Source organism: Vulpes lagopus, chromosome 3 (genome assembly GCF_018345385.1).
Source record: "Vulpes lagopus strain Blue_001 chromosome 3, ASM1834538v1, whole genome shotgun sequence".
In the NCBI taxonomy this organism is placed as follows: Eukaryota; Metazoa; Chordata; class Mammalia; order Carnivora; family Canidae; genus Vulpes; species Vulpes lagopus.
The window spans coordinates 29,760,928-29,784,521 of NC_054826.1; the positions used below are offsets into that span (position 1 = coordinate 29,760,928).

Here is a 23,594-nt window from a genome sequence, read left to right on the forward strand (position 1 = left end):
CAGGCGGATTGCCTGCTATGCATGGGACTTGGCACACAATAGTCACACGCCTAAAGGAAGCCCTGGGAATGGGTGTGAGCTAGGAGAGGCTTGGTCCCTTAATTGTCATGGCAGTCTTCCTAAGGGACAGGGTGTGTCCTCATTTTGCAGACGGGAAAACCAAGGCTTAGGAAGGTTACGTATTTGAGGCTAGGTAGCCTTTAAGTGGGAGAGCCATGATTTGAACTCAGACTTAGTCTGGGCTCTGGATCCCGGACTCTTTCCTCTTGGCTATGGTGGGCTGTGGCATTTATGGATTTCCTGAACAGAGCCGTGTTGCATTGGAAGAAAGAGGAGAGAGGAATCCCAACAGCAGGTAAGCTGCTCTGGGCTCTGTGGGGCACCCATAATGACTGCTGGGATCAGAGTCTTTGCTGAAAGTGTCATGGAGAAGCTGTCCGTGGGGAGGAGAAGGTTGGAACAGCTGGATCGGGGAATCTAGAGGCTCTGACCAGAGGACTCTCATCTTCAAGATGGGTGGTAGGGACTCTAGGTAGGTGCCTGGAGACATTTGTTTCTTCATTCAGCAAATATTTACTGTGTGCTTATTGTGTTCCAAGTCCTTTGCTAGGTACCAGAGACAGAGTGGTAATCAGAGAGTGCAGAGTCACTCCTGTCACGGAGCTGACATTTCAGTGCAGTGGGGTGGAGTGGGTGACAGACAGTGTGAACAAGTAAACATACCATGTGGCAAGTGGTGATAAGTACAAGAAGGAATAAAGTTGGGAAAGGGCATAGGGAGTGATGGGTATGGGCAGTTGACACTGTTTTTGCTAGCCAAGAAGGATGTCTTTGACAAAGTGACTGGAAGGATGTGAGATGAGGAGCCGCATGGTTCTCTGTGCAAAGGGCTTTCCAGGCAGAAGTAACAGTAAGTGCACAGATCCTAAAGCAGATTCTTGGTTGGCATGAGCTGGGAGAGGAGCAGGGGTGGGTCAGAAGTGGCCCATGTCCGCTGACGGGTGCCCATGTGTCCCCAGGAATTAGTGGGCACCCCTGTGCACGGGGCCCTGTGCTTGGTGTAGGGAGGAGCCTGGTCCAGGCGAAGGGTTCCCACCATGTGTTCTTTCATGCATTAATGCAGCAGGATGCTCTGCCACCAAAAGAAGATTTTATGGGCCAAGAAATTGAAGGCCCTTAGAAGTCCTGCAGTAGAGCAACCTGGTGAGATTTGTTCCCCAGCTGGTTTGATCACAAAGCCCTTTATTTCACAGAGCATCCTCTGGGAAATGCTGGCCTGGTTTATGGCTTTTCAGTAGCATAACCTCAGACTGCCTTTATTGTCTGTTTTTTCTTTTCTCCTGGACTCTTCCATTCCCTGCCATGAACTTCATTAAGTTTGATTCAGAGCCCCAGGCCTGAAGAACATCACAATGGCTGACATTTATTGAGTGCTCACCCAGCACCATGCACTATCCCTGTGCTTTGTGTGAAGAATGAACTCACCTAACACTCACCCTCCATCCTCTGAGGCTGGTGGATATCATTCTGCTTTAAGAGAAAAAGAAACTGAGGCAAGGAGGGATGAGGAAGTGTGCCTCCCCTCATCCTCTAGTAAGCACAGATCCAGGATTTGAACCTGGGCAGTCTGGCTGCAGAGGCTTTAGTCGTAACCACTTTGTGATGAGTCCAGGGCCTCAAATGTGGCTTATGGAGTAGAATTTACATTAGCACCCAGAGCTTCCATAGTCTCTGGAGACCAGACAGTGGGCTGTGGTCACTGGGCACAGTTGGTACACCAGAGCTTGGATCCCATCTAGCCCCAGTTCTTCACTCTACAGAAGGTGAACATGAGGCCCTAGGGAGCAGGGACAGGCTCACAGTCTTACTGTGAGGTTGGTGGAAATTCCAGTCTTCATGCTCTTCCTACCATATTGCTTAAGACCAGACCCCTCCTTGGTCTTGAGCAAAGGCCTGTGACTTTCTGCTCAAACAGAGCCATCTGGTGGTTAAGCTCCATCTTTTGGCTCTTTCCACAAGGCCCACGTCTGTGCTGTGCATTGGGCTCGTCAAACCCAGAGGGTTTGTGGACTCCAGAAGCCTGGAGACCCACACTTTCCAAATCCCACCAGTGCTGGATTCCCAGGTCAGTGTAAGAGCAGGGGCTGAAAAGTCCAGACTCCGGTTCAAATCTTTCCCACTGGGACAGGATATTCAACCCATCTGTAAAGTGGGCCCTATCATAGCACCTCCCTCACTGGGCCATGTTGAAGATGCAGTGGGTGGTACCCTGAGCCACCCAATGAATGGAAGTGTCTTGCTTTGTCATCCCATGTTCAGCAAACACAGCCGGTGGTCACTTTTGTCTGTCTTGTGGCTCTAACATGCACCCCTATGAGGTCCTTGAGGGTGTTGGGTGGGCAGATCTTCCTTGGTCACCCTGGTTCCTGCAATTGTCCCAACCTCCTGACTCCAGGGCCCCTCTGCCTGCATGAATCTATTGGGAGATTTGGTGTCTCCGGAGTGAGTCCTCGGTGCTGAGGAGCAAGAGGGGTTCCTTTCTGTTGGGCTGAGGCCCACTGTAGGGGTTGGTCCCTGGGATGCTGAGGCATACTCTCCATTCCCTTCCCCAACTGGCTCCTTCCATTGCCGACTGGGGTGGGTGATTAGCAACTTGGCTTTCTCCCTTCCTTCATGTCTCCCCACTGGGCAGCTGGCTGAACCGCCAGCACCTGGCAGTCAGCTCAGGAACGGGGCTTTGAAATGGGATCCCCTAGTGCCTGCAGTCCAGTGTGGCCTCCCCGGCCACAGCAGGTGATGGACAGGGCCTGAAATGTCACTGGACCCCACTGGCTCTGCCCCCACATAGCCCCAGTGCTGGCTTCGTAGCCCGAGCACTGGTTTTGGGATCCAATGGACCCTGGGGCCGGGCGGAGTGACCTCTCCGGCTGGCGCTCTGCATTGGGTCTTAAAACTCAGGCTCAGGAGAGGGTGGGGCATGGGCAAGTACTGGTGTGTGGAGGATTGAATGCACGTTCTTTCTGGCATTTTACAAAGCCAGAGCCCTGCAGAGCCTTTGTGGGAATTTGAAACAAGCGCTCCTGCGTGGTGGATATTAGCAAAAGACACCATTTAGGCAGAGGCAGCTCCACTTGGGGCATGTGGCTCGGCCCTCAGCTGAATATCCTTGGGCAGTGCTCACCTGGCCGGCTCTCCTGGATGGCCTGGTATAACTCTCCTACCTTTCTCTCCAGACTCCTTTGGTGCCCTCCTTTGGTCCCCTTTGCTTTGCCCCACCCCACTCATTCTCCACACCGAAGCCAGATGGATCTTTTTAAAATGCAAATTGGAGGCTGTCATCCCTCTGTTTGAAACCCTTTGATAGAGTCTTTGATGGCTTCCTGCTGCCACTCCAGTCCTCCGGGGTCCCAGGTCTGGCCCTGCCTGACCTTTCTGGCTCATCTCCTCCTCTCCTTCTTGATCGCTCCTCTGGCCTCTTGCTATTCCTTGAGCCCTCTCCTTCATCAGAGCCTTTGGACTTGCTGTTTTTTGAATGGGACTCCTACTTTTCCCTAGTTGATACTTATTCTTTAAATCTTAGTTCAAAAGTCCCTTCTCCAGGAAGTCTTCTTTGAGCCAGCTGACTATGACCAGTTATTGACTCTTCAGGATCTGTGAACTTGCTCTGTGTAGCATGTGCCACATTGAAGTTTTATTTTTTTAAGATTTTATTTATTCATGAGAGACACAGAGGAAGAGGCAGAGCCATAGACAGAGGGAGAAGCAGGCTCCCTGCGGGGAACCCAATGCGGACCTTGATCCCAGGACTCTGGGATCACGACCCCAGCCAAGGGCAGACACTCAACCACTGAGCCACGCAGGCATCCTGTCATATTGAAGTTTTATATTTATTTCTGTGATTTTGATTGCTGCCTCTCTTCTCTGCTTAATTTTAAGGTTATGAGGGCAGGAGTCACGTCTATATTGCCTTACTATATCCCTGGCACTTAACATAGTACCTGGCACAGTAAATAGCTGTGGAATGAACAAATGAAACCCGTATTGAATATCTGTCAGGTGCTAGGTATTAGGGAACTGTTCCTTTTTATTCTTTCTAAAACTCCAGCTAACTCATGGCTCAATCTGTTAAGCATCCAACCCTGATTTCTAACTCAGGTCATGCTCTCAGGGTTGTGAGATGGAGCCTCTCACCTCTCTCTTCTCTCCCTCTGTCCACACCCCCCCCCCACCTGTCAAAAGAAAAAACAAACCCAGTTAGCTCATCAAACATGTGTTTGCCCCCACTGGGTATCAAGCCTGTTTAGGGCACCAGGATCCAAAGGTGGAAATGATACAACTCCTGCCCTCAAGAGGGCAGACTGGTGAGAGAGAGAGAGACTCTGAACAGAAGATAATGCAGTGGCCAAGGTGATAAGTGCTGCAGATGAGGCTCTAACCTGGTTCCAGGGAGGTCAGTGCAAAGAAGAGTGTATTTGCTTTGGGTTTTGAAGGATGAATAGGAGTTTGTCAGGCCAAGAAAATAGAATGGAGCTGACACAGGGATAAAAACAAATTGTGCTATATTCAGCAGCAGGTGGCTGGGAGGGGGAGGGATGGTATGAAGGAGCAGGAGCTATGAGTCTAGGGAAGAGGACGACCTGGGCTTCTGGCTTTGGTCAGATGTATTATTATTACATCTGTATTATTGTATTATTATGCCGGGCGGAGCTGGGTTTGTCTGTAATGTATACATTACATTGTATTATTGTGCCGGGCGGAGCTGGGTTTGCACCAGCGCGGTTAGCACGGGGCCCGGGATGCAATAAGGCTTCCGTGAGCGTTAGAGAATACTGTTGACATGACTGTTAGCGGTCCCCACCTGAGGGTCTGCGGTCCCTCGGGGCTTCTGGATCTGACAGCTCTGCTCCCTTCTCCCCACCCTGGCTGCAGGCCAACGAGAACAGCCTGCTGAGCGCGCAGCTCAAAGGTTTCCCCCTGTTCCTGCACTCCAACCTGGGCCTGAAAGACTGCAGCATCAACCCCAAATCCCCACTGCTCTACGTGACGCGGCCCAGCGAGGTGGAGAAGGGCGTGCTGCCCGGCGAGGACTGGACGGTGTTCCAGTCGAACCACTCCACCTACGAGCCGGTGCTGCTGGCCAAGACGCGCTCCTCCGAGTCCATCCCACACCTGGGCGCGGATGCCGGGCTGCACGCCGCGCTGCACGCCACAGTGGTCCAGGACCTGGGCCTGCACGACGGCATCCAGCGCGTGCTCTTTGGCAACAACCTCAACTTCTGGCTGCACAAGCTGGTCTTCGTCGACGCTGTGGCCTTCCTGACGGGCAAGCGCCTCTCGCTGCCTTTGGACCGCTACATCCTGGTGGACATCGATGACATCTTTGTGGGCAAGGAGGGCACGCGCATGAAGGTGGAGGATGTGAAGGTATGGCCAGGGGAGGGGGTGCCAGACAGGTTGGGGTGGGGGGTGCCTGACAGCCTTCAACCCTGGGGATGCCCCATTGTGGGTTCCCTGTCTGCCTCTCCCCAGTGCTGTGAGCACCCCCATCCCGTTTCCTCGGCCAGGTGGTTTTAGTAACTGTTTGACTAGACAAAAGTGTCGCTGAACATTACATAGAAGTACTGAATATAGAAGAATTTTGCATCTGCCAGGTGAAGCTCAGAAATGTACACGCAGAGGGAGAGACCCGGTCACTGAAGCTATGCAGGGTTGCTTATCTGCCTTTTAATCCAGAGGCGATTTTTCACTCTTGAAAATGTTTATGTCAGTTCCAGAGCTCCCACAGAACTTTTGAAACAAGAATTAGAGCTTGAATCATACATGGACATATTTTCACTGAGGTCTATATAAATAGTGGAGTGCATGTGTTTATTTTAAAAAGTGTTTACCAAACTAAACTGCATGTAAAAGCATTTTGCAGACCACGAAATTTTACACGCATGCAGCACTACTAAAGAGAAGCCTACAAATTAAGACCATTAAGTTGGCTTTAAAATGCAGTTTTCATCTAGTCTCTTATTTTACTGCAAAGTTCTTTGCAAAGAAAAAGACATAACTAGCGTATGCGGGAGGGGGTGTGTGTGGGGGAAATCAGTACTGGTTGCCACAAATAGAGGGCAAGGACCACAGTAGATCCAAGGAAAACAAAACCAAGGGATTACATTCTATAGAGATACTGCTGCCTGTTGACCCTGTCCTCCCTTAGGAGATTAGCAAGCGTTAGGACATATTAACACCGACTCCTCTTTGATGTTAGGATTGCAAAAGAGACTTCTAAGAGGAGGGCTTTCCTCCCAAGTGAATCTGGTTGTGGGTACTGTGTCCCATGTCCTCCTGCAGTCACTGTTGGGGTTCGCCCCAGAGCCCGGGAGGAAGGCCATGGGAGCGTTAGTCCTCCTGCCTGGGGCAGGAGTGAACGCACCTCCAGAGGAGAAGAGCGTGGCAGGTGGTGTTGGGGAGCAGGCGCTGTCTGGAGAGTCAAGATCAATTTGACCCTTAATTAACTGGAACTCTTGGCCACATCCCTTCCCATGTCTGAACCTCAGTGGTGAACTGACAAGAGGGGCAGATGGGAAGCTTTCAGGCTGTTCCTCCCCATCCCACCCCAGGGGTTCTACAGAGGGACATGTGCAGACGGGCCAGGCTTTGAGTCCTCCCAGCTTCCATCTTGTGGGACAGGGCAGTGTCGCTTTGATCCGCTTTACACGTTGTGTTTGCTACTTGAGATTTCGCTTCCTTGAGGGCCGAGGGCCGTCCTGTTGAAAGAGTTTTAAGACTGTTCCTTGTGGAGGCTCTCCAGTTCCTGATGCTTCATGCGATGCCATAGCCCACGTCTAACAAAGCAAATTGCTCTGTTTTCTACTTACGGTGTGCTTCCCATTCTCTCCTGCTGTAACCTCAGTGTTTGCTGCCTGTCCAGCTGAGTCCTTGAGACTGGTTCAGGGTTGATCCCGCAAGGAAACTAGGCTACCAGGCTCACTGTGTCCCTCTTGGGGCCTGAGATTGCCCTGCTTGGTTCTTCTTTTCCTCGCTTTTACAGTGAGAGGGATGAGAGCAGTTTGGAGCTATTTCTGTAGAAGAATACTAACAGCGGCACCCTCTTCCGTGTGCTCAGCTCAGGGTAGACTGCCAGGTGCTCCTCCAGCCAGGGTCCCATTCACCTTAAACATCCTTGTGGGTCTGAAAGGGCAGAGATTTTCCTCCCTCCCCTGTCCCTTAATCTCAAGCACAGGCTGCAACTAAGCCTTTCTTTCAGGGACATGAATGTCAGCTCCTTAACTTGTACAGTACTGTCTTGCACTGCAGTTTAGGCCATAGGGGCAGCAGGTGCTTTTTCAGGGCTGGAAAATCCAAGCTCTATGCTTAGCCCTCTCTGTATTGCCTCGGCTGATCCTCAGCAGCCCCATGAGGTGAGCACCATTGCAAGTCCCATTTTACAGAGGAAGGCACTAAGGCTCAGAGAGGTGCTGTAACATGCCCAAGGCCACACAGCTAGAGCATGCCTGTCTGTTAGGTAGTGCATGGCCTTGGTAAGATGCTGATGGTGGCCCCAGGAAGGCCAGGACTTTCTATTTGCAGACTTGGAGTCTGACGGCTGGCTCTTCTTTCAGGTTTCTTGGCAGCCTTGTGCATTGTATGCAGGGTGGGGACTTTTGGAGTCCTGACTCCAGAGTACAAGTGTGTGTTTATTCTACAAGCGTCCACATCCCTTCTTTGGCTTGCCCAGCATGGCCTGTGCCATGCACGGGGACATTGTGTGGCTGGGTTCACAGTACGTCTCTGGAAAAATCATGATCCTGGGACATCAGCCTTGCGCTCACTGGGAGAGACCCTCCATGTTTGCCAGACTTAGATACAAGGCTCATAGTGGCCGTGACCATGCACCCAGCCATGCCACCATTTCACATTACTTACCAAAATGTCGGGCAGTTTGACACGCAGGGTCTCGTTCAAGCACCTGGAGAGAAATTACCATCTGCATTTCATACTTGGGGAAACTGAGGCCTCAGGCAGTCACAAAGCTTTCTGGAGGGTGCATGGCAGAGCCGGCTGGAGCCAGGTCTTCTCTGGCCAGGGACCTAGTGCAGGTGGCAGCCCAGGGTTGGCTTCCTGGATGTGGGACCCTGCACTCAGAAGGGACCTGCACGAGGTTAGCACTCTGCCATGGGCTTCTTGACATTTAAATAGTTTTGGAGCCAGAGCCCACATTTTCATTTTTTGTGGGGCCCAGCAAACCTTGCAGGTGGTCCTGCAACAATAGGATCTTTCTGGGCCTTCAGTGGGAAGAACAGGGAGCTCCTGGCTTCCGCCTCACCCACTTCCTCCTCCTCTGCCTCTCCTAGGCCCTGTTTGATACGCAGAATGAACTACGCACACACATCCCAAACTTTACCTTCAACCTGGGCTACTCAGGGAAATTCTTCCACACAGGTAAGTGGGCCTGGCTCTGCCCCCACGAGCAACTTCCAGGGGCCCTCAGCAGCTGGATCCTTGGAGTGCTGTGCCACAGGGGCAGCAGGTGGGCTGATGGACCCACATTAGGGCCACATTGACCCAGTTGGCCTGTCCCTGATCCAGAGCCCACAGAGCAGTCACGGCCCCAGGCAGAGGGCATTTGGGGGCAGCAGTAATGCAACAACAGCCCTCACTCATCCCTCCCTGTCCTTCAGCCAGTGCTGTCTTTTGGGGTTTTTTTGTTTGTTTTTTATTTACTTGTATTTTTCTAAAATATTATATTTATATATTTGACAGAGGGAGAGTGCACAAGCAGGGGGAGTAGCAGGCAGAGGGAGAGGGAGAAGCAGGCTCCCCATGGAGCTGGGATCCCGATGCAGAACTCGATCCCAGTACCCTGGGAGACAACAGACACTTCACCAACTGAGCCACTCAGGTGCCCTGGACTGTGCTGTCTTTTGGGGGCATCCTTTTGTCGCCCCTTCTCCACTGTCTTTTAAAATTATTTGTCCTACGTCTGCTTTAAAAAGTAATTGATTGGATTTGAAGAGCATTGCAGAAATATGTAGCATAGAATCGGAGAATGCCCTATAATTGTTCCTGCCCCAGAGATGGCCGTTGCCATTTCACTTTCAAGCCTTAAGGGTCAATGTTGAAGGTGTAGGTTGCCTGATTCATTGCCTTCCCTCCTGTTTTGGGCTCTCCCAAGTTCCTCACATGCTGCCCTTCTGGGCGGGGCAAGAGGGAAAGACCCCTGAGTTGTCATCTATAGGAAATGTTCCCTGTAGCTGCCTTCTGTTTGGGTCACAGTGTGGAAAGCCTCTCTTGAGTTCTGGGAAAAACCCGAATACTCTGCAGTTGCGGGGAGAAAGGGTACAACATGGCACCAGAGCCAAATAGGACCAATACTGGGTCATCTGTATACATTTTTCACATTCTCGGCCCTCAGCCTATCAGAGATAGTGTTAGTCACAGTATGAGACAGGATCAGGCATCCCACATATATATATACACAAAGAGCTGCTCAGATTGTGAAGTAAAAGACAAATAGCAAATGGCCCAATAGGAAAGCAGGAATAGTATTAGAGAAGGCATGTGAGAGTTGGGAGAAACCTCTGGGATCGTTGTCTTTGAACCATGGATGGGTCCCCAGGGCCCAGAGAGGAGAGGGACTTGGCCAAAGTCACCCCTTGAGTGAAGGCCATACTCTAGACCAGAACGCAGGGCCCTGGACCGGACGCTGCTCCCATGCTGTAGTTCAGGTACCCCTCCCTAGCAGCCCATGAGTGGGCTGTGCCCGGGTGCTCCGGTCCCTGGGCGCCAGCTCAGGCTGGAGAGCCTCCCGGCGGGTGGGCTGGGCTGAGCTGCCTTTGGTGCTCTGGTTGCAGGTACTGATGCTGAGGATGCCGGGGATGATCTGCTGCTGTCGTATGTGAAGGAGTTCTGGTGGTTCCCCCACATGTGGAGCCACATGCAGCCCCACCTTTTCCACAACCAGTCGGTGTTGGCCGAGCAGATGGCCCTGAACAAGAAGTTCGCTGTCGTGAGTAAGATTCTCTACAGGGCAGAGCTGGGTGGGCCAGGGGCTGGGCTGGGGGTTCTGGATTGCTGGCCTCTCGCTGCTTTTGCAGTTTCGTCTGACAGCATTTTGTTGACATCTCTATAGCCACTGTCTCTCTGAAGCCTCGCAGAGACCCCAAGAGGTGGTTGTTGATATTCTCACTTTTAGATAAGAAAATCGAAGCTCAGGGAAGACCACACCCGCTGGGAGGAGGTCCAGCCAGGCTCTGTCTCCGGGCCCTGAGTGGGAGGCTCAGGAAAGCTGCAGCTGGTACTCAGAGAAGAGGGAAGGAGGCCTGAGTAGGGGCTCAGCCTGGGCCCACCAGCCAATCAGAGGCCACGAAAGGCAGGGAAAGCCCCTGTCCTGGCCCCCCACGACTGGGTGCTGGAGGGCATGGCCACAGGCGGTGCTGAGGGCCAAGAGCCCCCCAGCTTGGTCAGGTCAGGCCCTCCCTCCGATCGGGGGGCTCCTTTCCCTCCCCTCGCCTCAGCTTTCATCTGTAGCACCAGGGCAGTCTAGCCTCTGATTTCTCTCCCATTCTACAAAGGGGAAACAAGAGCCAGTGGGGGAGGACCCGCACACTCACCTGGCCCTGGCTTCCTCTCCCCAGGAGCACGGCATCCCCACAGACATGGGCTATGCGGTGGCGCCCCACCACTCAGGGGTGTACCCTGTGCATGTACAGCTGTACGAGGCCTGGAAGCAGGTGTGGAGCATCCGCGTGACCAGCACAGAGGAGTACCCCCACCTGAAGCCGGCCCGCTACCGCCGTGGCTTTATCCACAACGGCATCATGGTGAGTGGGCCCCGGCAGCCCGAGAGGCACAGGTGCGCATGCTGTCTGGGGAAGCAGGGTTTTGGCGGATGGGTTAGGGGTTTCAGGCCAGGCTCTGCTGCCCCTGTCCGGCATCCAGGCTCTCCCCATTCCAGGGAAGGTGGGCTGCTGGTCTGGCCCTTTCATGAGCTCTTTTTTAGCTTCATGATGGGGGATCAGGGGCTGATCCTTTTTAAAAGGGCCTCTGGGAACAGGCCTCTGTCTCATTCATTTGCTTGTTTAAACATTTTTAATGAGCTTCTACTGTATGTCTGACCCTTTTCTAAGCAGTGGGGATACAGAAGTGTACAGAACCAACAGAAGTCCCTGCCCTTGTAGACCTGACATTCTAGTGGCAAGAGGCAGACAGTGTGCTCATAAAAGTGTGGCATATGTAACGTATGGTCAGATGGTGTGATGATGGGGCCATGGAGAAGAGTCAAGCAGGGAAGGGAGGTAGGGAGTGCCAGAGGAGAGCAGAAGCTATTTTAAATAAAGTGATTAGAGGGCACCTGGGTGGCTCAGTGATTGAGCGTCTGCCTTTGGCTCAGGTCGTGATCCCGGCCGGGGTCCTGGGATTGAGTTCCGCATCGGGCTCTCCGTAGGGAGCCTGCTTTTCCCTCTGCCTATGTCTCTGCCTCTCTCTGTGTCTCTCATGAATAAATAAAATCTTTAAAAATAAATAGATAGATGATAGATAGATAAGGTGATTAGGCAGGGCCTTCTTAGGAATGAACCACGCTGTTACGTGAAGAAAAGTATTGAAGGCAGAGAAAACAAGTGCAAAGGCTCTGAGGTAACCTGTGTGTTGAGGACCAACTAGGAGGTCAGCATGGCTGGAGGAGACAAAGTGGGAAGCAGGGAGACCAGTTGGGAGGCCACTTCAGTCTCCCAGATGAGAGAGTGGTGGCTCCATGAGGGTGTAATGTTGGGATGTGATCAGATTCTGGACTTATTTAGAAGGTTGGGCCAACAGGATCTGCTGGTGAGGTGGATCTGTGGTGAGGTGGAGGTGGGGTGTGGGGGAGAGAGATGAGTCAGGATGACGCCAGGGTTGGCCTAAGGCACCAGAAGGATGAACTGTCGACAGTCCAGATGGGATATGTGTGGGAAGGCCAGATTTATGCTCTCATCTGTCCATCTATCCACGTGTCTGTCCATCCATGCATCCCTCCTTCCACTGGCCTCCTCAATATCAGGCATTCGTATTTTCTCTGGGGATGAGGTGGTGACCAGACAAGCAAGTTCCCTGCTCTCTCGGAGTGCAGTTTTATGAGAGGAGACAGAGAAGCAACAGTAAACCAGTGTGTGACTGGGAGCGTTCCCAGGCAGGTTCTAACGCTGTGAGGGGGTTGCAAGTGTGACTGGAAGGACTGCTTTGCAGAAGGTCAGGGACCCTCACTGGGCAAACATTCTCGCTTGCCTATCTCTGTGACTTTTGGGCCTGCTCACTTTGTTACAGAGAATAGTGTTGAAGTATGTAAACTGGCAAGGGCTGTGGGCTCACTTGAGGGGATGTCGTAGGCTGCAGGAGGTCTATGGGAGAGAAGACCCCCAAGAGTGGGGGCTGTGTAGTCACACAAGAGGCTGCCTTTCTGAGGAGGTACCCTGGCCCTTCTCCTGAGGAAGGGTCTTCTACCTCCACCCATGGCTGGAGATGCCACAGCTCTCCCCTGCCCCATCCCCAGGTCCTCCCGCGGCAGACATGCGGCCTCTTCACACACACCATCTTCTACAATGAGTACCCTGGTGGCTCCAGTGAGCTGGACAAGATCATCAATGGGGGCGAGCTCTTCCTCACCGTGCTCCTCAATCCTGTGAGTGCTCCTTAGCCCTTGGTTGGTGGTGAGGGGCTGGTGCTGGACAGGCTGTCTGTGGTCGAGGCTGGCTTTCCTGGGCCTGGGGAGAAGGGGTGGCAGCAGGTATGAGGGCTGGGAGTCAGGAAACCCACTCTGCACCCCTGGCTGTGGCCCTGCTCTGCTGTGTGACCTTGGGAAAAGAATCTGAGTTGTCTTTTCTTTTCCCTTTCAGAATCTCATACTTCAATGCAATAGTGTGAGCATTTTTGTCTGTGTTCTTTTTCCAGTCTTTGTGTATGTGTATAAATATATGGTTGTTTTATACTCATATACACGGTGAATCATCAATCTGTAAACTATATATATATATAATATATATATTTTAAACTATTCATTTGAGCTTTCTGGCTCTCTCTTTCCTTATCTGTGAAATGGAAATAATGATTCATGCTTTAATAGTATTAAGTAGATACCAAGTGGTAATGTTATTCAGCTTTATCTGATAACTGAGTACTCCTGTCTTCCATGAACACCCCACCAAAAAAATACAAAAGAACAACAAAATGACTGCACAGTAGGTCAGCTTCCTATTTCAGGGTTGTGATAGTCGATGGTCCGTCAGCCCTGGGTTCACCAGGCTGTGCCTTGGCCAAGGTCACACAGCGAGTTTGTTAACGGCACTAGTGAACCTTGGACTGGTCATAGAGTGACTCTGTAAGCTGCAGCAAGACCAGAAGAGTCAAAAGTGGGGTGGGGCTGTGACCTCCAGATGCTGACCAGCCCTGTCCCCCCACCTCCCCTCCCCTGGAGCAGATCAGCATCTTCATGACACACCTGTCCAACTATGGGAATGACCGCCTGGGCCTGTATACCTTCAAGCACCTGGTGCGCTTCCTGCACTCCTGGACCAACCTCCGGCTGCAGACGCTGCCCCCAGTGCAGCTGGCCCAGAAGTACTTCCAGATCTTCTCCGAGGAGAAAGACCCGCTCTGGCAGGTGGGTGGGTGGGGTGGTGGGCCGGGTGTCTTGTTGCAGAGATGGAATGCCCACCACTCGCAGGCACACATGCTAGATATGGGCTCGGGCCTCACTCCCTCGTGCTCTCTCTTGAGTGTAAACTCAGGTGCGCACTTGCTCACCAGCATGGGCACACTCACTTGTTCTCACACACAGGTATGTATACACTTCCCACACAGACCCACGTGCATGCACACTCACACATACCTGAAAAAGGACTACAGAACTATATGTGAACATAGTGTAGATCAAGTGCAGGTGAAAGTAACTGCATGGCCCGGTTAGACTCTTAGATCATCCTTTTTGTCCCTTCTCACACTAGTAGGCTCTGTACCATGGGAAAGGGGGCTGATGGGAGGGTTTTGGCAGGCAGTTCTTGAAGAAGTCTCCCCTGGAGGCTGTCAAAATCTGGAAACTGAAGCAAAGCTGGAATTGAAACAGTCTCATGATTCAGACCAGGAGTCCATAAACCATGGCTCATGGGCCAAATCTGGCCTGCAATCTGTTTCTGTCAATAAAGTTTTATTGAAACCCATCCACACTCATTCTTGTATGTACTGTTTATGGCTGCCTTCATGCTGCAACAACAGAATTGAGTAGTTGTAACAGAGACCCGATAGTACCCCAGCCTCAAGTAGTTACTAAGCACTTACCAAAAGATTGACTGAGCTCTACAGAAAAAGTGTGCTGACCCCTGGTCCAGACACAGCTTATCCAGTTAAACTCAACAAGGGCCCATGAGCTTCTGTTATGTGCTAAGCACTGGACTGAGTATTTTTCTGGGACTAACCAGAAGTGGTCCCTGCTTGCTGGCAGCTCAGTGTCCTGAGGGGGGGGTATGTCAAGGACACATGTAGTTATTCCACCTGGTAGCACTGTAAGAACCATGTATCCATGTGCAATGAGAATCCATTCATTGGGTTTGCCTGTTCCCCCAACATTCCTTCCACTATTGTTTTAGGACCCCTGTGAGGACAAACGCCACAAAGACATCTGGTCCAAGGAGAAGACATGTGACCGCTTCCCAAAGCTCCTCATCATTGGCCCCCAGAAAACAGGCAAGTCTCTTTGCTCTTGGACAGCATCCCCCCCTGCCTGCTGTCTCAGCCATAGAATTTTGGGGACCACCTTGCCCTGGTTCTACTCCCCAACAATCTACCCCCTTTTCCCCAGGAAGTGAGAGTGAAGTTGGGATGAACATGAACTGCCTATCAGTATGGAAGTGGGGAGGGGGTGGAGGTGGGTGTAGAATATTCCTGTCTGTCCTGAACCACAACCTTAGGGAGTTCTCTTCTTGGGAGTCTCTGAGTCTAGGCAAAGAAGCCCAGATCAGCTGTTCTGCACATTTGAGCAGTGCCAGGCAAAACTGGTTCAGTGCAAAGAGGACTGTAATCAATTAGTCATGTCTGCCAGAGGTGCAAGAGGGAGGAGTGGTGATATGGTTGCTAAGTATTTGCTGTCTAGACACGCTGTAAAGCATGAATGCATAATCCCATTTTACAGATAGAAAACTTGAGGCTCAGAGAAGTTAAGTGACCTCCCCTGACACATTCAGTTAGAAAATGACAGATCTGAGTCTTGAACCCTTATCTCTCTGACCCCCAAAGCTTATACTCTTAAGGAAACTAAACTCTATAGTCTCCTTCTCTTCCAAGACATCTCATTATGCCATACAAACCAGACTCACACACAGGAAAGGAATGAATTCTCTAAAGGAGGGGGTAGGTTCTATACTGTTGAGTAAGGCAGAAAGTGTAGGTAAGGGAAGGATGCCCAGAAGAGAAGGCAATTGAGCCAAATCACTTAGCTCTTCACGAATTTCACATCCACAGACTGCAGGGTCTGGGGCAACCTTTTCCCTGAGCTCCTCCCACATATCAGAGGACAGAGGCCCAGACCTGGAAACCATCTAGTTCTGAGATTATGAGATGATACTAATGGACTGGGCATGGCTTCTAGAGTACAGGGGTGGGAAGGATTCTGAGGCCAATTTCTTGTGTAGTGTTTAGAAATGCCATGATTGATTAGTGGTGTCTACAATGGAGCCAGGAGTGGGAGGTGCCCACACCCATGCCCCGTATTTGCTGTCCTGGCTTTCGTAAAATTCTTTGGTTATATAGATGAAGAAACTAAGCCCCAGAGAAGGCAAGGGACTTTCCCAGGATCTCCCAGTGAGTCATGGAGAGCTGGACACAGAACCCAGGATCTCAGACTCCCATCTTTGTGTTCTGGGCTGGGCCTTCCATCTGCCTTCCATCAGCTGCCTTCCATCCTTGCAGGCACCACGGCCCTCTACCTGTTCCTGGGCATGCACCCGGACCTCAGCAGCAACTACCCCAGCTCAGAGACCTTTGAGGAGATCCAGTTTTTTAATGGCCACAACTATCACAAAGGCATCGACTGGTGAGTGGCCCTTTCTGACCAGAGCTGGATGGGAAGGCTGTCATGGAGTCTGCCCTGGAGAAGGTCTTCTGTGGACACAGCAGGAAGCAGCTGGCACTTACTCTCACACAGCTAAAGTTCCTGTAAACAGGGACAAAGCTCAGTGACCCCTTAAGTCATGATGTTGGAGCCTTGTCACAGGCGGGACATTTGATGAGGAAGCCCTTTGCCCTTTTTCATTACCTCCTGGGGTCAAAGACTGCTGGAAGTGAGAGCCAGCCCATCCCTTGCTTGCAGGAAAATAGTCTGAGTCCCAGAGGAGGCTAGGGACTTGCCCAAGATTGGGGACAGAGTTGGGGACAGAGCAGGGGCTAAGATCCAAGTGTTCTCACCCTGAGAGCTGGCTGAACTTTGTCTGACCATGGAGCAGGCGGCGTTCTTGTGAGTCCTTCAGAGGCGGCTTACTAGCCTTTGAGGAGTTTCCAGGGGAAGTGGTGGAAATTGCAGCTTCCCCCCAGAGCCTGTCACCCAAGGATATGGAGGGGAGGCTTCATGGGGACAGTTTTACACTCCACTTATTTCAATTTGCATCTTTCCCTACTATTCACCTCTTTTTAGCCTATACGTGTATTACTCTTGTTTATTATTTTCATGTCAGTAGTTTACCTGGGTAGAGAGATTAGAGAGATTATGGGCATTCTTCTGTTTGTTTGTATTTTTCTATACTTTTTTCCCTCTCTCATTTATCTATCATCTGCCTACCTAGATGCCTACCTGTCTGTATCTTTAATATGTCTACTATCTCTTGTCTAAAACCAGTGTAGCCAGGTGTATCACTGGAAGTCACCGTCTCTCAGGTTTTAGGGAGGTAGTATGGTAGGACACTATACATTTAGCAACACTTCCAGCAGCACCCCATTAGCAGGTGCCCCACCAGCAAGTACATGCACTAATATGTCTATAGAAAAGTCTGAATCCTTCCACTAGGATTAATACATCAAGTTTTGCTGCCAAATGGCTTTGCTATAAACTTGAGGGGGAAAGCTTCTGTTTTTAGAGCTTTCTCAATTTAGGTATCACAAACAATGGACTATGGGCATACAGATGCTATTTCATAAAGAAAATTCAGAAATACACCTGAAACTAATGTAACACCATATGTTAATTAGCTGGAATTTTAAAGAATAATAAATAAGAAAATTCAGACATAGGAGAGAGCGAACAATTCCTCAGCTCCATTCCCGAGATTTTGATTTTGTAGATAGGTGTAGGGTGGGGTGAGGAATCTCCGAAGCCCCAAGGTGGTTCCGATAAAGGGGTTCCTGGTACCTCCCTAGAGTAGCCCTGTCTCCCAGGATATAGTAGGGATCCTACACCCTTACCTAAGGTGGGCCATCAGGCTTTGGCTTCCATGAACCCCTGAAGTTGTACCACTATTTTGCATGAGTAGGTTCCCCTGGGAGGCTCTGGAGTGTTCATTTAGCTTTCCGAAATGAGCCAAAGGATTGGTGTGGAAGTCGCTCTGGGTGGGATATGGGAGGCTCATCTGGAAAGCCGTCAGGCTGATCCACATGAGGCCAGTGGAGAAGTGTGGCTGGCTGAAAGTGACACACACACATACCCTATGCCCCCACACCCCCCACCCCCGTCTCCTGGTCCACAGTGACAGTGTTGAAAGCGCCATCCTAGGTCAGGAAAGAGATCCTGTACTCTAGAGGCAAGACAGGGCACTCCTCAGGTCCATGCTGGCTCTTCCTGGGGTCAGAGGTGTCCCAGTTCTCCCCCTAGAGGCAGTAAGTTGAGGCCCTGTCACTTTAACTGGAAACATCTGGTTTAGGATTCAAAGACACTCCACCCGACCCCATCCCATATTTTTACAACTCATATCACTTCTATAAGTCTTGACATCCTCCTGACTCCAAAGTACCCCCTGAAAAGCGTTGGATTCGAAAAAGTGGCCATCCATCTAGAATCCCTGCCTGAAGCAGGTCCTTGGGATTAATGTGCCCTGCTTGCTTTCTGAAATGCTACCCCCACTGACCCTCACCCTCTCATGATGCGTTCCTCGGGCCTCCTTCTCATGAGTCTTGCCTGTGAGCTCTTCTCTCTGGGCTTCCTACAGGTACATGGAGTTCTTTCCTATCCCCTCCAACACCACCTCTGACTTTTACTTTGAGAAAAGCGCCAACTACTTTGATTCGGAAGTGGCGCCCCGGCGAGCAGCTGCTCTGTTACCCAAGGCCAAGGTCCTGACCATCCTCATCAACCCAGCGGACCGGGCCTATTCCTGGTACCAGGTGAGCCGGGGCTGGGGTGGAGCCCTGGGTAGGGGGGCATGGGGCTCTGTCCACAACTCAGTTACTCATGTGTTCATTCAGCAGGTGTTTACTAAGCACCTACTGTGGACCAGCCCTAAGCTAGGCTTCTGGAATGGAGTGGTGGGTAAGACCAGAGTCCTACCTCCACAGTGCTTCTAGCCTAGTAGAGGAGACAGGTGGAAATCCATGTTGCATCCCAGCCTACAGTTAACCTACTTATCCTGCCAGCTTCACTGGGGGTTCCGCCTCTGATTCTGACACCAACAAGAGGTGGAAGCTGGTTCTACCTTGATGAAAGTGAGATTTGGTGAACAGTGATCATACTAACTGGCCTCCTTGCTAGATTCTGGGTGGGGTGAGGGTAGGGATTCAGAGAAGGATAAGGCATAGGACTCCCCATTTATAGTAGAGGAAACACCTGATCAGATAAAGAAGTTACCTGATTCTTTTCTGTGCTAGAGAGGGTATGACTCCTAACTCCTAATTGACTATGTAAGAACTAGAAGTTTCTTTAACTTCAATGACCTGACTTAATTTCATCTGAGCACCATTCCACTAGGCTTATGGAAAAGCCTAGGCTCAGGCCTTCTGGGGGTTTCCTCCCCTGTCTGCCAATCTTCCTGGGTTTATGATCCAGTGCCAGGGTATAGGGGGAAGACCTCCTCAGTCTGGCCACTTCCAGCACCTCCCTGCCACCCTCTGTGCCTGTCACTTCTTCTCCGGAGCCTCACTGCTGTCCACAGTGCCGGCAGGGGGCCGGGTACAGACCCTACTTGCTCTCCTCTCTCACTGCCCACCCTTAGCTGTGTGTGAGCGTGGAGGCTCAAGAGTGACCCCTGCTGGGCAGGCTCCTGGTCTCTGGATGCCAAGGGCCTGTGACATTATTGTAGGTGCTTCAAACATGGCATTCACCCCTTTCTGGCTCTTTTCTTGTCCTGTTTTAGTCTGTTTGGACGGCCATAACAGTATGGACTGGGGGCTTAAACAAGAGGTTTATTTCTTACAGTTCCAGAGGCTAGAAGTACAGGATCAGGGTGCCAGAGGATTTGGTTCCTGGTGAGATGGCTCTTCCTGACTTTTAAACAGTTGCCTTCTGACTGTGTCCTCACAAGGCAGAGAGGGAGAGGGAAAGGGAGAGAGAATGCAAGAATGAGAGAAGGAGAGCACCTGCTCTCTGGTGTCACTTTTTTTTTTTTTTAATTTATTCATGAGAGAGACACAGAGAGAGGCAGAGACACAGGCAGAGGGAGAAGTAGGCTCCATGCAGGGAGCCCGATGTGGGACTTGATCCCAGGACCCTGGGATCATGCCCTGAGCCAAAGACAGACGCTCAACCGCTGATCCACTCAGGTGCCTTCTGGTGTCACTTCTTGTAAGGGCACTGACCTCATCATGGTGGCCCCACCATCATGACCTCATCTACCTCTGATTATCTCCCAGGCCCCACCTCCAAATACCATCATATTATGGGTTAGGGCTTCAGCATATGAATTTTGGGGAGGGGACACAAAGAGTTAATCCATAAAGGACAAATTCTCACTTTAGTGTAAATGGCTCTTAAGTCCTTTCTAATGTTGCTAAGCTCTACTTTCAATGAAAAGAGTACAAGCTGTGAGCTCAGGACCTAGAGCAGACATTGATGTCTGGCTGGCATTTGAGAACATTGTTTTATTTTTATTGTATTTATGAATGGTTACCTTCTTTATGTGACAACTGATTCTGGTTTTCTGTTTATGGAGGCGATAGTGAGTTTGATTTTGAAATAGTTTTATGTGAATAAGAGAGATGAGTCAATATAAATCAAAGTACGCTGACATTGGCAACCACAGGTGGCTTGTGGGGGTGGCAGAAATAGGAGAGGCAGTGAGTGGATGACCCACATTTGGAAACTCTGATCCGATCCAACTCCCATCTTGCAAAGATGGAAAAACTCAAGCGCTCAGGGGCTGTGACTCTCTGAAGTCAAAGAGGATGAGAGGCAGATCCGGGTCTTGAACTGAGGGCTCCAGTCCCGGGTCTTCTGGCCATTTCACAGCTGCGGCCCCAAGACCTTTGTGCCTTCCATGTGGTGTACTGACCATCCTGTCCTTTCCCTGTAGCACCAGCGCGCACACGATGACCCGGTGGCCCTGAAGTACACCTTTCACGAGGTGATCACAGCTGGGCCCGACGCATCCTTGAAGCTGCGTGCCCTCCAGAACCGCTGCCTAGTCCCCGGCTGGTACGCCACCCACATCGAGCGCTGGCTCAGCGTCTTTCATGCCAACCAGGTAGCCTCCTGTCCCGGACCCTTGGGAGGGCACTCACAGCTCTGGCTTGTGACAGCTAGCAGAGAGCTACAAATCTCTTTTGTCAGCCACGGGGCCAGAAATGCCCTCATTGGCCAGCTAGACCTTTGGGGTCTTTGAAAATTTCATTCGTGTTTATCCCAAGGCTGATGGATGAGAATCCCCTCAGCCCTTGTCCCATCATAACAGGTTCTGTGTCCCTAAGGGGCCCCCAAAAGTCCCAGGATAGGCTATCTTGCTGGGAAGGGTGTGGTGACTTAGAGAGAGCCTGATCCAGGAGGTAAGCAGGACCAGATCACATGAGGCATTTTAGGGAAAGCCTTGGAGGGTTTAGGTAGGAGAGTGATGTTGGGCCAGAGACTTGGAGGGAGGCAGAGAGGGATACGGTAGGATTGTGAGGGGCAGACAGGATTGGGGTGATAGCTACATCTCTAGGAGAGGGAAGCTGGCAGAGAGCAGGTCGTTGGATTGTGGAAGCCTGAGGTGTGGGGACTGCTCAGAAGTGGAAGAGGAGGCGGAGGCTGTAGAGTGAAGAGTCCCCAATTTGTACCGTGGCTGCTGACCAGGAGACTGGGAACCTCTTTGCCACTAGCGTGAACACTGGAGTGAACACAGATCATCCTTTTCCCTTTTCTCTTTTCTCCAGATTCTGGTCCTGGATGGCAAACTGCTGCGAACAGAACCTGCCAAAGTGATGGACACAGTGCAAAAGTTCCTTGGGGTGACCAACACTATTGACTACCACAAAACCTTGGCGTGAGTATTGCCTTGGCTTTTCAGCAGGGTGATTTTCTGAGCAAGCACCTGGACCAAAAAGCCAAAGTCTTGAATGATGGTGGGAGAGACCCAGATAAATTAGAGTTAGTGAGTGTTAGAAAGTGTGTATGTTCCTGATGGCTGTTTAGCAGAAAAGCTAATATTAATATGGTTTGAGTCATATTAACAAAGGTATCAACTCAAGAAAAAAAGAGGTGATAAATATGTGAGTTCGACCTCTGGGGTTTTCTTTTCAGTCTGTCCTGAACATGTTCAGAATCTTTTATGGAAGTAAGTTAGATTAACATTAAGTTGCCCCAGTTCCCACAAGGGTTTCTTAGCATTAGATTATGATCTAAATATAATTTCAGGAAAGGAAACTATAAATATTGTCAATGGCTGATAATCCCACTCACTCAGAACCTGGTACAAGCGCACTGGGAATGCCCTTCCAAGATGAGTAGAGGCCAACCTGTGTTGCAAGAGCTCAGGGCCCGGGAGTGGTGTCTCCTAGTGCCATGTTACATGGACAGGTGACTCATGCAGCTGAATGGGGAAGGTGGGGTCTCAAGAGAGGGAGGAAAAAATCACCTTCCCTGGCTACCTTCTTGAGAAAGTCATGCAGCAAGAATGTTCCCTTCTCACTATCTTGGAAGTTGAAGGTGAAAAAGAGAAACAGTCCTTTCTTTTACCTTGATGCAGACAGGAGCAACAGCTACAGATGTTGGGCTATGGTATCAGAGATGCCTGGTTAGGATCCCAGACCCATTACTTCTTTAACTGTGTGACCTTGGACAAGTGTTTTAGCCCCTTCAGACCTCACCTTCCTCATCTGCAAATTGGGGATAAAGGTGATAGATAACTCCTACCTCCCAAGGGTCACTGTATTGAATGAGGCATGCATGTGGAGCTCTTAGCTCAGTGCCTGGCATGTACTGATGCTCAAAAATTATCACCTTCATCATCATCATCATCACCATCATCTTCTTCCTCCTTTATGCCTACCCTGTTACCCATTCAGAAATCCCTGTCTCCCACACCTGCCAAATATGAACTCTGTTTTTCTGGCTGTCCTCATGCCCAAGAAGCTCCTACTGGTTCCTGATCTGGGGTGGAATTCTGATGCCAGTGTGCCTCCCCTCTCCTTGGTGGCTTCAGATCCCATCTCCTCCCACAAAAAACCTTTGACTTCCAATCCTGAAGGCAGTCTTGCTCTGTCACTTCTGAAATTTACTCCCAAAGCCCAAACTTCCCAGTGATGGACATGCTCAAGTACAACTGCAGACACTGCATTTCTTGAAAAATAGATAATTTATTGAAACACGCACCCAGAAAATCCCACTAAACTTTTTTCCCCTTTTGGGTTCTTGGATGAAAAACGTTGCTCGGCCCTGAGTAGGAGAATGCTCAGGGAAGATTTCCCCAAATCCTGAAGGATGGCACGTGTTCGTGTTGTGGGGTTGCTAAAGGGCCTTGGGCTGACCAGCCAGAACAAGAAGAGATTCAGAGCATGCGAGCTGTCTTCGGCGAGGAAGAAGGGGGCAGGCAGGTTTAGTGTAGCCCATGGGCAAACCCCAGCCCCACACATCCATCTATCTGTGGGTTCCAGAGCGTGCTTAGGAGAATGGGTTTCATGGTCTAGGCACTGCCACTCTGTGAACATTACCTTCAGGTTGGAAGTGGATGGGCTGGACCAGCTCCCATCCACAGGTTTTCCCCACCTCCACAGGTTTGATCCAAAGAAAGGATTTTGGTGCCAACTGCTTGAAGGAGGAAAAACCAAGTGTCTGGGCAAAAGCAAGGGCCGGAAATACCCAGAGATGGACCTGGATGTAAGTGGATACACTGCCTGTGGCAGCTGGATCACTGGAGGGGGGTCCCTGACTGGCGGGGATTCAATCTCCCCTTTACCCTGCACCCAGCACCTTAATGGCCTTGGCATTCCTTGGCATGCATGTGGAGCAAGGGGGGAGCATGGGGTTCTTTTTTTTTTTTAACTTATTATTTTTTAAATCTTTTTTTTAAAGATTTTATTTATTTATTCATGAGAGACAGAGAGAGAGAAGAAGAGAGAGAGAGAGAGAGAGAGGCAGAGACATAGGTAGAGGGAGAAGCAGGCTCCATGCAGGGAGCCTGATGTGGGACTTGATCCTGGAGTCCCAGGACCTGGACAGAAGGCAGGCGCTCAACCGCTGAGCCACCCAG

The 23,594-nt window shown here is 50.8% G+C and overlaps 1 protein-coding gene across 2 annotated transcripts in view; it reads left to right on the top strand.

The window, feature by feature from the left end:
- NDST1 (N-deacetylase and N-sulfotransferase 1) overlaps nt 1–23,594 on the top strand; it is a 59,623-nt gene that overhangs the window by 30,377 nt on the left and 5,652 nt on the right. For both annotated transcript variants that reach the window (XM_041747537.1, XM_041747536.1), the window contains exons 3-14: nt 4,930–5,424; nt 8,343–8,430; nt 9,843–9,997; nt 10,626–10,811; nt 12,518–12,646; nt 13,442–13,624; nt 14,607–14,703; nt 15,925–16,048; nt 18,150–18,324; nt 20,445–20,615; nt 21,280–21,389; nt 23,119–23,221. In XM_041747537.1, the coding sequence (XP_041603471.1) occupies nt 4,930–5,424; nt 8,343–8,430; nt 9,843–9,997; nt 10,626–10,811; nt 12,518–12,646; nt 13,442–13,624; nt 14,607–14,703; nt 15,925–16,048; nt 18,150–18,324; nt 20,445–20,615; nt 21,280–21,389; nt 23,119–23,221 (2,016 nt within the window). The remainder of the gene's footprint in view (nt 1–4,929; nt 5,425–8,342; nt 8,431–9,842; nt 9,998–10,625; nt 10,812–12,517; nt 12,647–13,441; nt 13,625–14,606; nt 14,704–15,924; nt 16,049–18,149; nt 18,325–20,444; nt 20,616–21,279; nt 21,390–23,118; nt 23,222–23,594) is intronic.